This window comes from Neomonachus schauinslandi, chromosome 10 (genome assembly GCF_002201575.2).
Source record: "Neomonachus schauinslandi chromosome 10, ASM220157v2, whole genome shotgun sequence".
In the NCBI taxonomy this organism is placed as follows: domain Eukaryota; kingdom Metazoa; phylum Chordata; class Mammalia; order Carnivora; family Phocidae; genus Neomonachus; species Neomonachus schauinslandi.
The window spans coordinates 83,209,245-83,227,886 of record NC_058412.1 but is presented as its reverse complement, the minus strand read 5'-3'; the positions used below and the strand labels follow the sequence as shown (position 1 = coordinate 83,227,886).

At 48.2% G+C, this 18,642-nt stretch overlaps 1 protein-coding gene across 1 annotated transcript; it reads right to left on the bottom strand.

The window, feature by feature from the left end:
• Nucleotides 1–13,369: 13,369 nt before the first annotated feature.
• GPR45 (G protein-coupled receptor 45) lies at nt 13,370–14,488 on the bottom strand. The gene has a single exon (XM_021680281.1). The coding sequence runs from the start codon at nt 14,486–14,488 to the stop codon at nt 13,370–13,372; it is 1,119 nt and encodes a 372-aa protein (XP_021535956.1).
• Nucleotides 14,489–18,642: the final 4,154 nt, after the last annotated feature.

Below are 18,642 nucleotides of genomic sequence, written 5' to 3'. Positions count from 1 at the left end.
ACTGAATTTTAAACGCTCCACTTCTGAATGTATCTCCTGCATGTTCTCAAGGTACTCCTTGACACCTGTTACCTTCACATCAGCCGTACCCTAAGGACTTTAGCAGAGGAGATGTCTGGTCACTTCTTGCATACCTCACCTTTTAGCCAAATGCCCTTTAAGCAGGACTGTGGCCCTTGGATTTCTAACTCTGAACATAGTCAAGGACTAGAACTTTGTTTCACCTTTTAAATTTTACTTCATCCCTTAGAATCTTGTTCATAGGAGGTCTTTGAGAAACGCTGTTGAATGAATTTCACAGCATGTGCCCATGTTCCTTTTTTCATTCTGGGCGCTGTGCCAGCCCTCAGGAGAGCCCCTGACAGCTCTCACCCTATTCTGCATGCCAGTCTGGCTGATGGATTCCAAATGCGCGTGGGTGATAGTAGAGGTGAGGTGTCAGGCGGCATCCATATCTCAAGGTGCAGGAACGGACGCACAGGTTGGTGGGGTGATTTTCTTGGGAGGACAAGACCAAGAGCTCTGGTCCCCACCGGCTGAGTTCCCCTCCTGGTGCTTCGCCAGCCACTAAAACCAGCAACCATCCCAGGGTGGACTGGAGTATTCACACAGCGGTGTTGCCGTTTTCAGAAAGTCACAAAGCAACGAGTTTAATATCCTTTTCTTATTCTGTATTATATTCCTGTGGCTCGTTAGCACATTAAAGATTAAAAGGGGGGTGCTCAGTCGGTTAAGCATCCAACTCGATTTTGGCTCAGGTCATGATCTCAAGGTCGTGAGACCTACCTCCACGTTGGGCTCCACCTGGATGGGGATCCTGCTTGGGATTCTCTCTGTCCTTCTCCCTCTGCCCCTCCCCACCCTGCTCACATGCTCTCTCTGAATGAATGAATGGGTGCTTAGGCTTATAAACCTGACTAGAAAGGGAAAAGTGATAGAGTCACACTGCCTACCAGAATATTACAAGGCCAAGTCGCTGAGAGAGAAAAAGAGTGTAAATTGATGTCCTGAATGTGACTGTTGGTAGAAGCGAAGACTGGGGCCTGACTCCATGAAATGGGCTGTGACTCATGTTAGATTAATTAGATACCGACTAACACCCCATTTGCTCCTAGCAGATCTGTCAGCCTTAGCGTCTGAAATGAAAATGTACAAGAATCTAGACCATATGGACCAGGGGCCCTTTCACCTCAAGAACACTAAATGGCTGGAGCACCATCTAAAAGCTTGTTAATACCTTGTTCAGTGATAAGCACTGGAATTAATGAAGCCTGCTTTCTTTAGCTGGCAGCCAGGAAAGGGAAACAAATAGCTATAATTCAGCCTGCAGTCCAGAGCTGTAAATTAGTTAAATGAGACATGTAGCAAGCGGGCTCAGAAGCACCACATGCAACTCAACAGGCCAGGAGAGAGAAGGAACGTGTCCCCACTAGACGCGGGGAGCCTAGGTCTCGTCGGGCTGACACACTCAGCGGGGGGCCTGGGCCAGTCCCATCCCCTAGACCTTGGGTGGTGTCCTCTGTAGGCTGGAGCTGGAGCTTCCTGGTATCTGAGGACCCTTCAGGAAATCAGTGCAGAGGAGTGGAGTGGGTGTGGTCCAGCCTTTGAGACCAAATGCTGCCCCAGAGGATCATGGGTCTCAGGCTGTGCCCAAGCTCTCTCCCACAGTCCTTCACTGTTAGGGTCATCTTCCTCTAGCAAATGTTTTCCATTTGTCTCACTTGACCAGTTTTTCGTTGGTGTCCCCAGTTGAGCTGGGGAGGCAGAGACCCAGCCTCATCTCATTTGCTTTGTGAGCTTTGTTGATACACAGCACATGGCACCATTGGTACCCATCTGACCCATCCTAGCCTCTACCTCTTTTATCCACACATGTCAGTGATTTACCTGAGCACCTAGTGTGCACCATAAAATTAGCATAGTGGGGCTACCCCCACCCCCTCCCACCTCTGCTGTCAGCACCGTATCAACCCCCACAGCCATTCTAAAGTGTTTTTCAATACATTGCTGATTGACCGTCAACTGTTGACTTCAGCTTACGAATAAACCAAAACGCTAAACTTTTGCTTTCTTTAGAATTAGCATTTCCCCAGTTGTTGTACATGTCTAAAGGTATTTGAATTTTTTGTGCTTTTACTTAATTTACAAGACTCTGTTCCCTTTATTTATTTAATTTATTTTTAAAGCTTTATTTTTTTAAAAGATTTTCTATATTTATTTGAGAGAGAGAATGAGAGAGAGAGAGCATGAGAAGGGGGAGGGTCAGAGGGAGAAGCAGACTCCCTGCTGAGCAGGGAGTCCGATGCGGGACTTGATCCCGGGACTCCAGGATCATGACCTGAGCTGAAGGCAGTCGCTTAACCAACTGAGCCACCCAGGCGCCCTGTTCCCTTTTTTTATATGAGGGATAGTCAGACTCCGTTTTCTGTCAAAAAAAAAAAAGTTACCATAGTACTAACATGGCTGTATGTAAATATATTTTCTGTGTGTTAGTCTGCTTGCCATTTCCATGGATTTTTTTATTATAAAATATACTAACATAAAATTGGCCATTTTAACTGATTATTTTTCTTTGTAAGTTCAGTGGCACTAAGTACCTTCATAGTTCCCTCACCACTATCTCCAGAACTCTTTCCTCTTCCCAAACTGCGACTCTGTGCCCATTAAACACTACCTCCCCACCCTTTCCCCCAGCCCCTCAGAACCCCCATTCTACTTTCTGGCTCTATGAACTGGACTACTAGGGACCTTCTCTAAGTCACAGTATTTGTCGTTTTGCGACTGGTTTATTGTACTCAGCATCATGTCCTCAAAATTCACCCATGTAGCATATGTTGGTATCTCCTTCCTTTTTAAGGCTGAGTAATACTCACTTTCATAGCTTTTATATAGCATATTTAGTTACACAAAGTGTGCGTACATAGACCATCTGCTGATACGTATTTTATATAAAATTAGAATTGCTACTTTATATATTCTTATCAACATGTGAGATATAACCCTATACCAACCATCGAAAAGTCATCATTTATTGTCCTAATCTCTCCCACTGGGTTAAAACAGGCCCACAAACAGAGCTTACAGATGGCCTTATTGGGGCCCTTTGAAAATGGGTTCAAAATCAGCACAGACCCTGTCAACAAGGAAAGACACAAAGCTTTCCCCATCATGAGGTGTCATCTGCAGGAGTCCACAGAAAGCTCATAGAAGCTAGTCTCGCTTATAGGAGACTAGCTTATATGAGAAAGTGGCCCACGCGGGCAGCTTCCCTACAGGTCGGAGCCTACGCCAGAGTCATCGAGTGGGGGTGTGGGGGTTTCCCTAGCAGGCCTCTGAATGAAGGTGTGCACGTTATCCACGGTTTTTCCAAGCCCTCTTTACACAAGCCTCTGGAACGTCAGGGAGGAAGGAGGTATGCCTGCCCCCAGGCCCCTGGTCATGCCCCTTCTTAGGCCCTTGCCCCAGATAGTATGCTCCCAGGAGGTCCCGGGAGTGTGGAGCCTGATGACGCCAAGCGCTGGGTAGGAAGGGGGCATTCTCCTCGCTCCCCTGGGGGAGCAAGAAAGTGACAGCGGGCGGTGTGGCCAGCGTGTGTATTAAGTGTTGGGGTCTGGGGTGGTGCGGGCTGGTATTGTCTACTTCTTCCGCACACGGGCAGCAGCGAAACTACCACAGCAAATGGCAACCAGTCTGTTTCCTTCAGTCAAACTCCTTCTGCCTCCATGAGGAGTCTTGGGGCTGGGGAATTCCGGCAGGTTTGTGCACCTGCACTGCAGACCTATGTTCTGGGCAATGCACAGCAAAGGTTATGTCGCTACAGGGGGAGGGACATCGAGACTGCTCCGGGGACGGCAGTCCGTGCAGCTGAATGGTGGCAACGTGCAGGTGCTAAGCCAGGTTCCGATTTGTGCACCTACTGATAAAATTTCCAGATACTCGTGTTTATGGCAATATGAGAAGATGAGCTGCTTCCTCACAGCTGACAGGGAAGGTCAGCTATTCCCAACCCGCCAGGGCTGGGCCTGGATGCACATCCAGTGGACGGGAGGACGAACGGCTCTGTGCACGGGAGCTGTCCAGCACCGTCGTCCGTGCGGAGCGCCCACGGCCCCTCCTGGGGCAGCTACTGCCGCGGTGACTCGCTCCACGGTACTATCATGTTCAAGCAACTGCAGAAATAGAACCAACCTGGCCGTAGAGGAAGGCAGCAGAGGAGCTAAAGGACTCACGTTACCAGGAACTGTATTTAATGCCAATTTAGTGCGGTTTTCCTGTTTCAGTTCATGCTTTCATGTAGTCATATAGTCAATCATCCATAGGTTAGAAGACTGCTATGGTGCCAGGTATTGTGCTAAGTTCTGTGGATAAAATGGTGGAAAAGGGGCACCTGGGTGGCTCGGTCGATTGAGCGTCCGACTGTTGGTTTCGGCTCAGGTCACGATCTCAGCGTCCTGGGATCAAGCCCTGCGTATGGGCTCAGTGCTCAGCAGGGAATCTGCTTGTCTCCCCCTCTCTCTGTCCCTTCCCCCGCTCACATGCGTGTGCTCCCTCTCTTTCTCAAATAAATAAATCTTTAAACAAAAAACAGTGAAAAAGACACATCTGGTCTCGGCCCTGCTAGAGCTCACCCTAGAGATAGTGACAGCACGGTGGGACAAATGCCAAGAGTACACCCACGGCACAGACGAGGAGCCCTCGGGTGGAAAGGAGGTGCTCCTGGCAGAGGGACCAGCAGAGTCCAGCCCGGAGGTGGGTAGGATGGTAGAGACTCAGTTTGACTACAGCCTGGAGAGCAGGCAAGGGGTGGTGACAGATGAGGCTGGGGGCTGAGGCTTCAGCCTGCTTCTCAGCAGAAGACAGAACACAAGTGTTTGTGCTGTGGAATGACCCGCTGTCCCCACACGCCAGGGCAACCACGGCCAACAGCTGCATCTAGGATTTTGCCTCTTCATCTTTACATAGTTTTGAATGATATGGGAAAGGACCCCCCCACCCCCGCCAGAAAGACACAATACAAACTGTGTTAGCCCGTTTATTTGGAGAATCCTTTGCTTTAAAATGTAGTGTATTAATAGACAAGTTGAGGTACAGGAAAGCTAGCAGACCAGGAGATGATTGCTTTTGAAAAGATAGTTTTTATACTCAGGTCCCAAGAGGAGGTACACAGGGACCCGCACAAGGAATCCTGGGGCGGGGGGAGTCGGGATTCGCAGGGAGAGGGTGGGTAGTGTGGGCAAGAGTCTTTCTTGTGGTTTCCCTGGGAAGGAATGGGTGAGGCAGGGGAAACGGGCTTAGGGGTGGGTAGTTTGAATGATTTCAGCAGGTTGTGGTGTGAGTCGAGGCTGTCCCTGGTTGTCTGGTCCCAGGTCCCCCTCCCCAGCAGGGGAGGTGGACAGTGGCCGGGAGTGTGGGAGCCTCAGACGAGGTGGTGGGGTGCGGGCCCTGGATCGGGTCTAGTATTTATGCGGTGCGCTGGTAGGCGAGCTGTATACTCTCTCCAGGAGTTAGCTAGCCCTGGGAGTGGCATTCTCTTCACGGGTGGCAAGGCCACAATGTCAAAGCATCGGAAGACAGAAAATAAGAGAAGTGGTTAATACATCCTTCGGATGAGGCCACCAGCGCCACCACAATTACAGTCTACTGTGCTTCCCAGGTCAGAGAATTGAACTTAAATACTTAACACGCTTTGAACAGCAGGGTAGAAAAGGTTGCCTCAGAGTCGCAGAAGCGTGAGACACGGAAAATAGAATGGTCTGGAAACGCTTCCGAGGCCCAGCCCGCCAGCCGGACTTCTGCTATGTTCCAAGGGCTGGCTGACTCCAGTTGGCCTGCAGTTGCCACAAATAATCCTCTCAGCCCAAATTGGTTTCTGGAGAGGTGTAATATCTTTAACGGTTATTTCTGTGACTCATTCTATATGTAATCAGTGAATATATATTAAATGGCCTTAGCTTTTGCAAAACTGCGCAACTATTGTATAATGCCTCCTTGGCCACAATGGCTGCCTGTTTTCTCCCCCAGCTACCTCGATGCCCCAACTCATGATCCCGCTGAGGCCCAAAGGAGGCTCTGCCCGACTTGTTGGCAGAGAGCCCAGCCCATTGGTGGTTCACAGGAAGTGCTTCATGACCTGCCCATACACTTTCTCAAGTTGTTGGTATTTTTTTTTAAAAAGATTTCTATTTATTTATTTGAGAGAAAGAGGAAGGGAGAGACTGAGCACGAGCAGAAGGGGGAGGGGCAGAGGAAGAGGGACAAGCAGACTCTCCACTGAGTGGGGAGCCCTATGTGGGGCTCGATCCCAGGACCCTGGGATCATAACCTGAGCCAAAGACAGATGCTTAACCAACTGAGCCACCCAGGTACCCCTCAAGTTGTTGGTAATTCTTTATTTTTTATTTTTTGTTTTTAAAGATTTTATTTATTTGACAAAGAGAGACACAGCGAGAGCAGGAACACAAGCAGGGGGAGCGGGAGAGGAAGAAGCAGGCTTCCCGCGGAGCGGGGAGCCCGATGTGGGGCTCGATCCCAGGACCCTGGGATCATGACCTGAGCCGAAGGCAGACGCTTAACGACTGAGCCACCTAGGCGCCCCAAGTTGTTGGTAATTCTTAAGTATAACTGGTGAGAGAATAAATTTCCACAGGCTTTCTTAGAAAAAATTATATATAAAATTTCTTGGCAGAGAAAATGCCAAGGATGTTCATTACAGCATTTTTAAAAAATGATGAAAAATGTAAAAAAAAATACACAAAAAGCCAGAGAGTACTTCAATTACCTAGCTTGTGGTGCATCCACACAATGGAAGACTTTCAGCCACCAGAAAACGCTTTGAAAAAAAAACAAACAAACAAAATTAAAAACAAAACAAAACAAAAAATAGGCTATGAAGTTGTGGTGTGGTGTAGCATGATCCGAACTTTGCAAAAGAAAGTATCCATTTTTTTTATATTTCTTACATATAAATACAATTGTGGCTTTTTATTATGAAAGTTTAGAAAATGTTTAATTTTCTTTGTGTTGGGGTTAAAAAAATCCAATTATTGTTTTCATTTCTTTTTTTTTTTAAAGATTTTATTTATTTATTCATGAGAGAGAGAGAGAGAGAGAGGCAGAGGGAGAAGCAGACTTCCCGCAGAGCAGGGAACCCGATGCGGGACTCGATCCCGGGACTCCGGGATCATGACCTGAGCCGAAGGCAGACGCTTAACCATCTGAGCCACCCAGGCGCCCCATTATTGTTTTCATTTCTATAAGCAGCAAATTATAATTGAAAAATCTATAATTGAAAAAATGAGTAGATAGGATCTTTACAAATTTTTTTTTTTTTTTTTTTTGAGAGAAAGAGTGAGCAAGAGTGGAGGGAGAGAGGGAGGGGGAGAGGGAGAATCTTAAGCAGGTCCCATGTCCAGCGCAGAGCCTGATTTGGGGCTCAATCTCACAACCTTGAGATCATGACCCAAGCTGAAATCAAGAGTCAGATGCTTAACTGACTGAGCCACCCAGGCGCCCTGCTCTTTACAACTTTTCTTAAGATTAGAGAACATTCATTCATAAGGATGGAGAATATACCATTCTTTTACAGAATCTAAATCTAAACTTCAGGGGCGCCTGGGTGGCTCAGTCGGTTGAGTGTCTGCCTTCAGCTCAGGCCATGATCCTGGATCCCTGGGATGGAGCCCAAGCGTCCAGGCTCCCCACTCAGCAAGGAGCCTACTTCTCCCTCTGCCTCTGCTTCTCCCTCTGCCTCTCCGCTCTGCTTGTTCTCTCTCTCAAATAAATAAATAAAATCTTTTTAAAAAATAAGTGCTTCCAAAAGTGAGCTTGGCTAATTTTCCCCTCAACTGCAATGATTGGCAAAGGGATAGCAGTGGCTAGAGGGTGGAACGCACAGATCCAGTATGAGGGATCTGTTCTACCTACCCGGGCCTTGGGGAGCACCTCAGAAGGCTGAACTGGCTTATCAGTGTCCTCAGATTTGTGATCACAAAAAAAGGTAAAGTTCTGGTTACACAGGTAAGTTCTTTCTGTTCCTATCAGACTAATTAGAAAAAAAAAAATCTGTCAGTGCCGCAGCCCCTCCTGGTTGGCTCTCTGAGCCAGGCAATCTCAGGCATCCCTCTTGTTCCTAGAACACCTTGTCCCCTGCTTCTCAAGGATGAAAGACAAGAGAGCAGAGGGTAGGCTGGGACTGGCTGTGAAAGTAAGCTTGGACGCCTGTCCGAAATAACGCGGATGCACATGCACACGCACACACACACACACACACACACACACACACACATGCTTTTGCATTCAAACCTCTTTATTCTTGCAGAATCCAGATGTCAACCTCCCAGCTGGGGGCCCCAGGCCCTCCCTTTTCATGAATAGTTAAATTGCCTCAGCCTGGCCGAGCCCCCTCCCACACTCCCTGGTGGTCTACCTTGCCATGGGCAACCAGTCTCCACCGTACCATAGACAAGACTTTGAAATTATACTCTTGCCTTGAACCTAATTAAATTCTTGGGCAGAGTTGGTCTCAATCACTGTTGACTGTTTGTTGTTTTAAATAGTAATTTTTCTTTTTATCCAGGCCAAATTCATTTCTTTGTGACTGCAAATTTTCCCTTCTGCATCTAAAAGATTAAATGTGGCAGCTTTATCTCCTTAGCCCAGGCATAAATGTGAGCAGTTTTTCTCTGTGGATGTAGGTCCCTGTATGTTGAGGGCTAGAGGTGGAGAGGCATCCCTCTTGGGTTGATGGGATAGAGGTGTGTTTATTCTACAGTGAGCAAAGCCTCACTTATGAAATGTGTGCTTAGGATTTCAGAATTGGTATGTCTGCTAGGATCCCTTGTTTTTCAAAATCATGTGGTATTTTGGCAGCAACTGCTGGGAATCCACCAAATCTTTCTCTCCTCTTCCATGCTAAGAAAGCTGTAGCTGGGCCCAGGGTCCCCCAACTAGGGACTCCATTTCCCAGCCCCCTTTGCAGCTGACTGTGAGGTCATGTGACTTGGCTGTCGGCTGCTGAAGACCAGGGGAGTGTGGGTGTGCCTTTCACCACCGTTCCTTTCCTCAGGAGCCAAACACAGCCCTGGCTGCAGCCAAAATTCACCACAAAGATGAAGACAGTGCCCTGGAAAGTTAATGGGAAACTGAATGAAAGCAACCTGAGTTGAGCAACCCCGTGAGCAGAGAGCCCACCTAGCTGACGTGGACCTCAATAAGAAGGAAACAAGCTTACTGTTTTAAAGATTTTATTGATTGATTGAGAAAGAAGGAGAGTGAGAGTGGTAGGAGCAGAGGGAGAGGGAGAGAGAGAACCTCAAGCAGAGCCCAACGTGTGGCTTGATCCAATGACCTTGAGATCACGACCTTAGCCCAAATCAAGAGTTGGATGCTTAATTGACTGAGCCACCCAGGCACCCCCAAGAAGTTTGCTCTTTGACATCAAACCCATGCTCCCGGCTTCCATGGATGCTGCATTCTTGTCCGCTGAACCCTAAAATCTTAGGATATGGCCTGGACAGCCAGTCTCTGAAACATATTTCTACCCTTGCCCATAAAGGACAGACCTTAGCCATAAAGCAAGTTGGCAGTACAACTGTGACCATTATTGCCACCATATAATCAGCCTCTACCATGGACCAGGCCTGCACTAGATCCTTTAAACACACTACTTCCTTTATTTTTTGCGGGCCCCCCACCCCTTGGCTGGAGGAGTTCTGCCATTTATGAGGTGAGGACGCTGAGGTGCACAAATGCTCCGTGGCTTGCCCAGGATCACACAGAGAACAAGGCGGCCCTGGGGCTTGGCCTGTCCCCTTCCAGAACACATGTCCTTCCCCTCCACTGCCCATGTGCTTCCAACCTGACCCCCAACTTCAGAGGTTCAGGGCCTCACTGCTTTTGGACACAGCCCATATCCCCCCCATCACTGTCTGCTGAGGTAAGCAGAGCAATGTAGGAAATACTTAACATGGTGGGTTTTTTTTTTAATTAGAGAGGGAGAGCGCACGAGCCAGGGGAGGGACAGAGGAAGAGGGAGAAGCAGACTCCCCGCTGAGCAGGAAACCTGACTCGGGGCTCAATCCCAGGCTATGAGACCATGACCTGAGCCCAAAGTAGACGCTTAATTCACTGAGCCATCCAGGCGCCCCCACAGTGGGGTTTTTAGTCCAAAGCAACATGTGCTGTAATTCACGTTGGGGAAATAGCAAAGTAGGAATTGATCTAGAATTTTGTTGCTCGGCTTGGTTGTCAGAATGTCCTAGAGAAACTTTGCTTTCATCTCACCCCAGCAACAGGGATCAAGATTCAAGACAAAAAGGTAGTGGATTTTTAGGGGTAGTCAGAATTAGGATGACACTTCTGAGGCTTATTTGTGTCTCATTTTCTGAAGCAAGGCTCTCCCAAGGAGCTTCTGGAACAGTTATTACCATCGTTGCTGCCCAGGCCCCACAGAAAAAAATTCAGGTGCCCCAGGGCTAAAGAGAAGTTGTAAACCAAAAGCCAACAAGCACCACTTTCCCTGCAGACCTCAGGGAAGGAGATAAGAACTTAGTAGTCATGCATTGTCTTAGGAAAGCAAAGTTCATTATAGGTTTGGTGAGGCTGGAGAGAATTCTGAAGGTGACGGATCGGAAGTCAGAGGTGAAGCCTAACTGGCTGGAGTGACTTAGTGGGGCCATGATTGTTTTTAAAAGTGGGCGACCGCGGGTACCTGGGTGGCTCAATTGCTTAAGCGACTGCCTTCAGCTCAGGTCATGAATTTGGAGTCCCTGGATCGAGTCCCGCATCGGGCTCCCTGCTCGGCAGGGAGCCTGCTTCTGCCTCTGACCCTCCCCCCTCTCATGTGCTCTCTGTCTCTGTCATTCTCTCTGTCTCAAATAAATAAATAAAATCTTAAAAAAAAAGTAGGGGACCCGGTTGTGACCCCCATTGTTCAAATAGTCTCCCCACTGTCATCATTAATTTCCTGTGGTCATTCCAGCTTGGTTAGTAACGTCAAGGTTCTAGTTTTCCTGAAGTCGTTTTGTCCTAGGAGGTGTTAGACACCAGATTCTCGGCTTACTCTTCATGGGCTTGGTGCTAATTTTGGTAAGAACATAGTCTTATACACTGAAAGAGCAATAATACTTTATTTAAAATATATACAAAATTATTACTTTAAAACATATATATTACTGTCCAACATACATCATGTAACACTGATTAATAGAAATTTGGATACTTTCATTCATTCAGTTTGTGATTTCTCTTTTGCTCCTGAAGAACATTCTCTTAAACGTCCACCAGAGGGGAGGGCCCAGGGGCCTGTTACCCTGGGGGGTGTAGCTGTGCTTTTGGACACCACTGAAGCCGTGCAACTCGTCTTGTGGGAACTGAAGGCAAAACCTGGCCCTGTCTGGTGCACTAGGGACACAGAGCTGATGGGACCCACCTCGATCGAGCACATGCCAACTGCCAGTCTTCGGTCTCTCTCTCTCGTCTGCGTATCGATGGATGGGGGAGTTGGTGAGAAAGTGGCAATTATTTCCTCGACAGACCTTCCTCTGGGCTTAGGTTAATGTAAATCATGTTCTCTTTCTTTGCCTCTGTCACCAGTATCATAGGAAGAGAGCATTAGAGCGGGGAGTTGGCCTCTTAACACAATCTTGGAAAGGAAATGAGAAAAGAGACAAAAAGAGAGCTTCTGTGCTGTTAGACCAAATTCAAATTATGATTATCTGAGATAAATTGGACACCTGCTTTTCGTCACATGCCTTATTCATCACTATTCCCCACAGTGCCTTGCACCTACTAGGCACTTAATAAATGCTCATTGCATGGATAAATAAACAAACGCAGGGGATTGGGTGACTCTGAGTAGGAAACATACATACTTAGAATCTGAGCGTCTGCGAAATGGCAAGGGACTCTAGAGATCATCTAGACCTCCTTCCTCACTTGGCAAATGGGGAAACCAAGACTGGGAGAAGTGTGGTGAAACAGGACTAGCTGTCGACAGAGTTAGACTTGCAATCAGATTTTCTGAATCTCTCCTTGAATTTCCCACTCTCTTCAGATCTGAAACTGTAACAAGAGCTCAGTGGCTTCGGTGGCATGCCTGAACTTGAAAATCATCCCCTCCATCAGAAGCTCCTGGTGGTAATGGGTGGCCCTGGGCACAGTGGCCAAGTGGACGGCACAAGCAGAAAGGTCACCTGCAGGCAGCTTTAGTCCTGGGGTCCTGGTCCCAGCTGGGGTCAGAGGCCCCAGGTTCGGGCAGGTGGCCCAGACAGCAGCAGTCAGACTGTGGATCTGAATGAGGTAGGAGGAAGGCAGAGCTCAATGGGGAACCGTTCAGTGGGTCAGGTGTTTATGAGGCCCCCCGCCCCTCCCCCAGCCCCAGTGCTGAAGTCCATGCCGCAGCTCACCAAGACTGTAGCCTCAGGGCGTTGAGAGGAAACATAAACCAAGCCCACTGGCCACTTCTGAAACTGAAAGCAAGTCACTATGGATACTTGCTGAAAAGATGAATTACAGGAAGAGTGGGTTTCTTCCGTGCACGGGATGAATGGCATGAAACAAAGGGAGGCACGGGGAACAGTGGTGGGAAAGAGAGAAGGGGCAGGGGGACTGTCACGGCCGACAGGGAGGGCTTCAGGGCCCGGGGACAGGGCTGGGCCAGGTAGGAGCAGTTGGGTACGTGCAGGGCCACTTGGGTGGGCTTCTCATTTCAGCTGAGCTACCCCTGATCATTCTCTGGGCTTCGAGCCACTGACACCTCCCATGTGTCCCACTGGGCAACTGAAAAGCACAGGGGCTCACTCTGCTTCCTGGTGCGATTTGGTTTCTAGAAAGGATGATTTGGCATGATCAGAAATGCACACCCGACCAACATAAAGAGCCTTGCGTATTTCCCATGCTCCACAAAAATAAATCCCTGAAGAATGCTGGCGTCGAATGAAATGAGTGGTAACCCATGAGATGATCCCTACTGGGTTTCCCATCTCAGAGCAGGCACCACAGGGTTGCTCGGAAGCAGATGCACAGGGGAGCTCTTTAGACAGAGCCTTCCTCCAGCCCCAAACTCAAGTGCTTGCTCCCTGCCCCCCTCCCTAACTTTCTGCCCCCATATGCCCACCCCATTCCCGCTTTGTCTCAACGACCTTCCAGTTTCCATCAGACCCCAATACGGCTCTTCTCCAGCGAGGAACAAAAATAATTCATCTTGCAAACCTGGGAGCTGCCACCTATCCGGTAACAAATGGTACCTTTGTGCTTACAGGGAGGGCCGCCAAAAATGCTGACTACAAACCGCCAAGGTGCCAGGACGCGGAGCAGAAGGACGCGTGAGCTCTGCCCTGGAACCAGTCCCCGTCCTCCCCCTGCCTGTGTCCTAAACGGCGGACTGGTTTTCATTGCACACGTAGACCGTGCTCGGCTGGATTCTCCTCCGGATCCGCTCAGGCACTTTGGGGAGGATTTGGACGGTCTGGGGCAGCAACTCAATGCAGGCCTCGCGGAATTTTTTGATTCTCCAGCAGTAGACGATGGGGTTGAAGACGGACTTGAGGTAGCTGAGCCACAGGACGCAGGAGCTGGTGGTGTAGAAAGAGGAGCTGCAGTAGAAGCCCCGGCTGAACACCGACAGAAGGCTGTAGACGGAGTGCGGCAGCCAGCAGAGCGAGAAGCCCACGAAGAGGATCAGGATGGTGGTGCAGGCCTTGGTCTTGAAGCTCAAGTCCAGGCTGACCTGCTGTTGCCGCTGCAGCCGCCGCAGGCCGGCCCTGGTGAGCTGTCTGAGGTCCAGGCTGTCGGACTGGTTGTGCACGCGGATGGCGTTCTTGTGGACCGTGTGCAGGATGCACAGGTAGGAGCACAGCATGACGCTGAAGGGCATGAAGAACACGGCCACCACCAGCGCCACCACATAGGCGCGCTCCGCCGGGAACTCCGTGTAGCCCAGCACGCACTGGGGGGCCCGCGCCGGCACCTCCACGAACGTCCGGCCTGTCAGCGAGGGCGCCGACGCGCAGAACGACAGCGCCCAGGAGACGGCGATGATCCTCTTGGCCCGCCGCGGGTTCAGCCTGTCCTGCCGTTGGACGATGATGAGGAAGCGGTCCACGCTGATGATGAGCAGGATGGCCACGCCCTCCAGGACAAAAAACCAGTACAGGGTGGCCGAGAGGCGGCAGAAGTAATCCCCAAAGTGCCAGTGGACTGTGATCAGGGTGACGGCGGTGAAGGGCATGCAGCATAAGGACAGCATGATGTCGGAGAAGGCCAGCGTGGCCAGCAACAGGTTGATGGCGGAGCGCATGGCTGGCCGCTGATACACGATGATGCAGACCACGGCATTGCCAAGGAATCCCACCACGATCATCAGCATCATGATTATCGCCAAGGATATCCTGAGGGGGGTGGGTGGTGTGGTGACCCCAGAGTCCGACACATTGCTCCCGTTCAGCAGCAAGTACTGGTAGGTCTCAGTGCTGGAACTGTTGCAGGCCATCATGGAAAAAAACTAGGAGCCAGGACAGAAAGGACTGGAAGGACTCCCCTCAGCGCTTTGGTGGCTGCCATGTTCTGTCTGGGATCTCCAGCGCATTGGAATGGTAGTGAGAAACGTCTTTCTTTGGGAACAGTAGCCAGGATTTGCAATTCATCAATCACAGCCTCATCATCTGCATGACAACTGGATGCTCTCTGTAGCCTAGAGCAGAGAGGAGCAGGGGAGAGAAGGGAGTGAGACTTTCCAAGCACGTTTTGCATACAGCAGTATTTAGATTTTACAGGTATTATAATCATTGCAGTGGAGAGAAAGAATGACTCATTGATTTACCATTCCGGACAAGGCTGGGCAGTCACAAATACTGTGAGCCTTGTCAGGTAGCCCAGGGAAATCTAATCAGACCTACTTTGTGTGGGATGAGGAAGTGAATACTCTGTAGTCAATATTTATGTCATGAACATGCATTTAATAAATTTTATTGTAAGGAACCTGACCAAATGAAGCTTTGGACAAGCCAACTTCCTTTAGAATGCCAGCTTCATGAGGGCAGGGATTTGTGTGTGTGTCCTGTTCTCTGCTGTATCCGCAGCACTTAGAATGGTGCCAGGCGCAGAGAAGATGCCCAGTGTTGAGGTGAAGTTAATGAATACATGGTAGTTGATGTTGTTGCCACAATATTTGTTTAACTTCATTTTTTTCAAGATTTTAGGTATTTATTTGACAGACAGAGCACAAGCAGGGGGAACGACAGGCAGAGGGAAAGGGAGAAGCAGGCTTCCCACTGAGCAGGGAGCCTGGTGTGGGCCTGGATCGCAGGACCCTGGGATCATGACCTGAGCCGAAGGCAGATGCTTAACCAACTGAGCCACCCAGGTGCCCCTTAACTTTATTTTGAGGTAAGTGTAGATTCACATGCAGTTGTAAGAAAAAAAATTCAGCGAGATCTCTTAAGCCCTTTGCCCGCTTTTCTCTAATAGTAACGTCTTCAGTTACGGTAGTGTTGCCATAGGATTACTTTTGGAAATGCCGATGGAAAGGAGGAAACTCTCCCTAAAGGCAAGTTCTTTTAAAAGATAATGTTAATTTTTATTTCGTGTCTCATAGGTATGGTAAGAACGGTGCCCAGTAGCTCATGTGTGGAGTCAGATTGCCTGGGCTGGGTAAAGTCTGCACCCACCACTTATCTGTCACGGAGCACCCTCTGGCAGGCTGCTTAGCCTCTGCTGATAGGACCTCCTCCCCTGTAGCCTAGGAGTAATAATTAGGCCTACGACAGAGGAGCTGCACAGATTAAATGCGAGAATCCCCACAGGGTGATTTAACCACACCCAGATCATAGACAGTATTCAATAAATGTTAACTGTTATCCTTGGAGCCCCAACGGAAACCAATCACAATGTTACAATAGCTATTGCTTCCTTTGTATGTTATACACATGGGCGCATTTGCATCTGTTCTAGACCAGCCCGCAGGTAAAGCGGCTCTGGGTACCCAGGGTGAGGATGTTCGTCGTACATTTCCAGTTACCTGCCCCCTCCCCATTTTCAATACAGGCATACCTTGTTTAGCGACACTTCTCTTTATTGTGCTTTGCAGATGATTGCGTTTTGTTTGTTTACAAATTGAAGGCTTGTGGTTATCCTGTGTCCAACAAGTCTATCAGCACCCTTTTCCCAACAGCGTTTGCTCACTTTGTGTCTCTGTGTCACATTTTGGTAATACTTCCAATAGGTCAAACTTCTTCATTATTATTATATTTGAATTGCTGCGATCTCATGTTAAAACATTAATGAATGAGGAGTTGCTTCTTATGGATGAGTAAAGAAAGTGGTTTCTTGAGATGGAATCTCCTCCCGGTGAAGATGCCGTGAAGATTGTTGAAATGACAATAAAGCATTCAGACTATTACATGAACTTAGTTGATAAAGCAGCGGCAGGTTTGAGGATGGACTCCAATTTTGAAAGAGGTTCTACTGTAGGTAAACTGCTACCAAACAGCATCGCCTGCTACAGAGAAATCGCTCGTGAAAGGAAGAGTTGATCCGTGTGGCAAACTTCATCTTTGTCTCATTTTAAGAAATTGCTACAGGGACCAGCATGGCGGTGGTGGGGGACAAGGAGAGGAAAAAAAAAAAAAAGAAAGAAAGAAAGAAATTACCCTGGCCCCCAGCCTTCAGCAACTACCACCCTGATCAGTCAGCAGCCATCGACATGGGGGCAAGACCCTCCCCCAGCAAAAAGATTACGAATTGCTGAAAACTCAGATGATGGCTAGCATTTTTTAGCAATAAAGTATTTTAAAATTAAGGTATGTACATTGTTTTTTTTTAAAAGATATAATGCTGTTGCACACTTAATAGACTATAGTTTAGTGTAAGGACAACTTTTATATGCACCGGGAAACCAAAAAAGTCATTGACTCACTCTATTGCGACATTCGCTTTATTGCAGTGGTCTGGAACGGAACCTGCAATATCTCCGAGGTGTGCTTGTACAGCTGATTAGACGGGCAGCCTTCACAAGGGCAGCTAATGCGTAGCCTGGCCAATGATGGCAGAGCCAAAATGCTCTCCCTTAGTGCAGCTGGAAATCTCAACTAGGAAATACTGCGCCACTATGTAACAAAAGGGTATATAGAGAGAAGTCTCAAGGCCACAAACGTATGGTGGATACTCTGCTTTTGCTTCTCCAGATCTTCTGGCTACTTTCTCCGGAGACTGGGCCCCCTTCGCCTCTGGTGGGAGGGGAGGGTGGGGAGGGCTTTCTTGCTCTGGCTCCCTCCCACCTGGTTGTGGTTGGCAGTGGTTTATTCCTCTCCAAAGCTCTCAACACCTCCAGGCAGCCTCCCCTACAGCCCAGCCCTCTCTGCAGATTCCCTACTGCTCCCTGACTCAACCTGAAGGCTTAGGGGTGACGGGGCTTCCGAGGCTGCTAGCCCAGGGTGCCTCTCCAGCCCTCCTGGGTTTCCCTTAACCTGACCTCTCCTTTGACGAGAATCAGGGGCTGATTTCCTTCCTATCTACACCCTGACTGATACAAGGGGTCCTGGCAGACCAGAGCTATGAGGAAGCAGAAACTCAGAGTAAGTAGCTATGAGGAGGTAGAGAAAAGTGACATGTGTGTAGTATAAGGAACAGAAACACAGGGAAAACTACCTCAGTTCCTGACAGGTTTCCAATTAAAGTTGCATTTCCAAATGTATATCAATATTTACGCCTTTGTTTTTAATTGCATTCTTAGCTTTTCGCTTTCATGTAGCTGTTGGCCATTTGTATGGCTTCTTTGGGAAAATGTGTAATCAAGTCCTTTGCCTATTTTTTTTCCATCGGATTTTTTTTTTTTTTTTTTTTTGCTCTTGGGTTGTATTTCTTTATATATTTATATGTATATTTTCTTATATATTTTGGCTATTAACCCCTTACAGATACATGGTTTGCAAATATTTTCTCCCGTTCTGTAGGCTGCCTTCTCATTTTGCTGATGGTTTCTTTTGCTGTGCAGAAGCTATTTAGTTTGACATCATCCCACTTGTTTATTTTTGCTTTTTGTTGCTTGTTGATGTCATATCCAAAAAATCATTGCCAAGACCAATGTCAAGGAGCCATTTTCCTATGTTGTCTTCTAGTAGTTTTGGGTCTTACCTTTAAGCCTTTAATCGATTCAGGTTAATTTTTTGTGAGTGGTGTGAGATAGGGGTCCAATTTCATTCTTCTGTTTGTGAATACCTGGTTTTCCCAGCACCATTTATTGGAGACTGTCTTTTCCCCACTGAGTATCCCTTGTCAAATATTAGCTGACCATGCAAGTATGGGCTTATTTCTGGGCTCTCAATTCTGTTCCATTGATGTATATGTCTGTTTTTATGTTAGTACCATACCATTTGGATTATGATAGCTTTGTAATAAAGTTTGAAATCAGGAATGGTGATGCCTTTAGCTTGACCTTCTTTCTCAGGATTGCTTTAGCTATTCAAAATCTTTATTAGTTGTTTTTTTTTTTTTTTGCTGCTGTCATGTTTCCTTGATTTTTTATGATCCCTGTGGTCATGGATTGGTGTCTGCCCATCTGAGGAAGTAGGCACTTCTTCTAGTCTTTACAGACTGGCTTCAGCAGGCAAGCTGGTCTAGAGATTCTAGGTGGGTCATCTGGTGGTG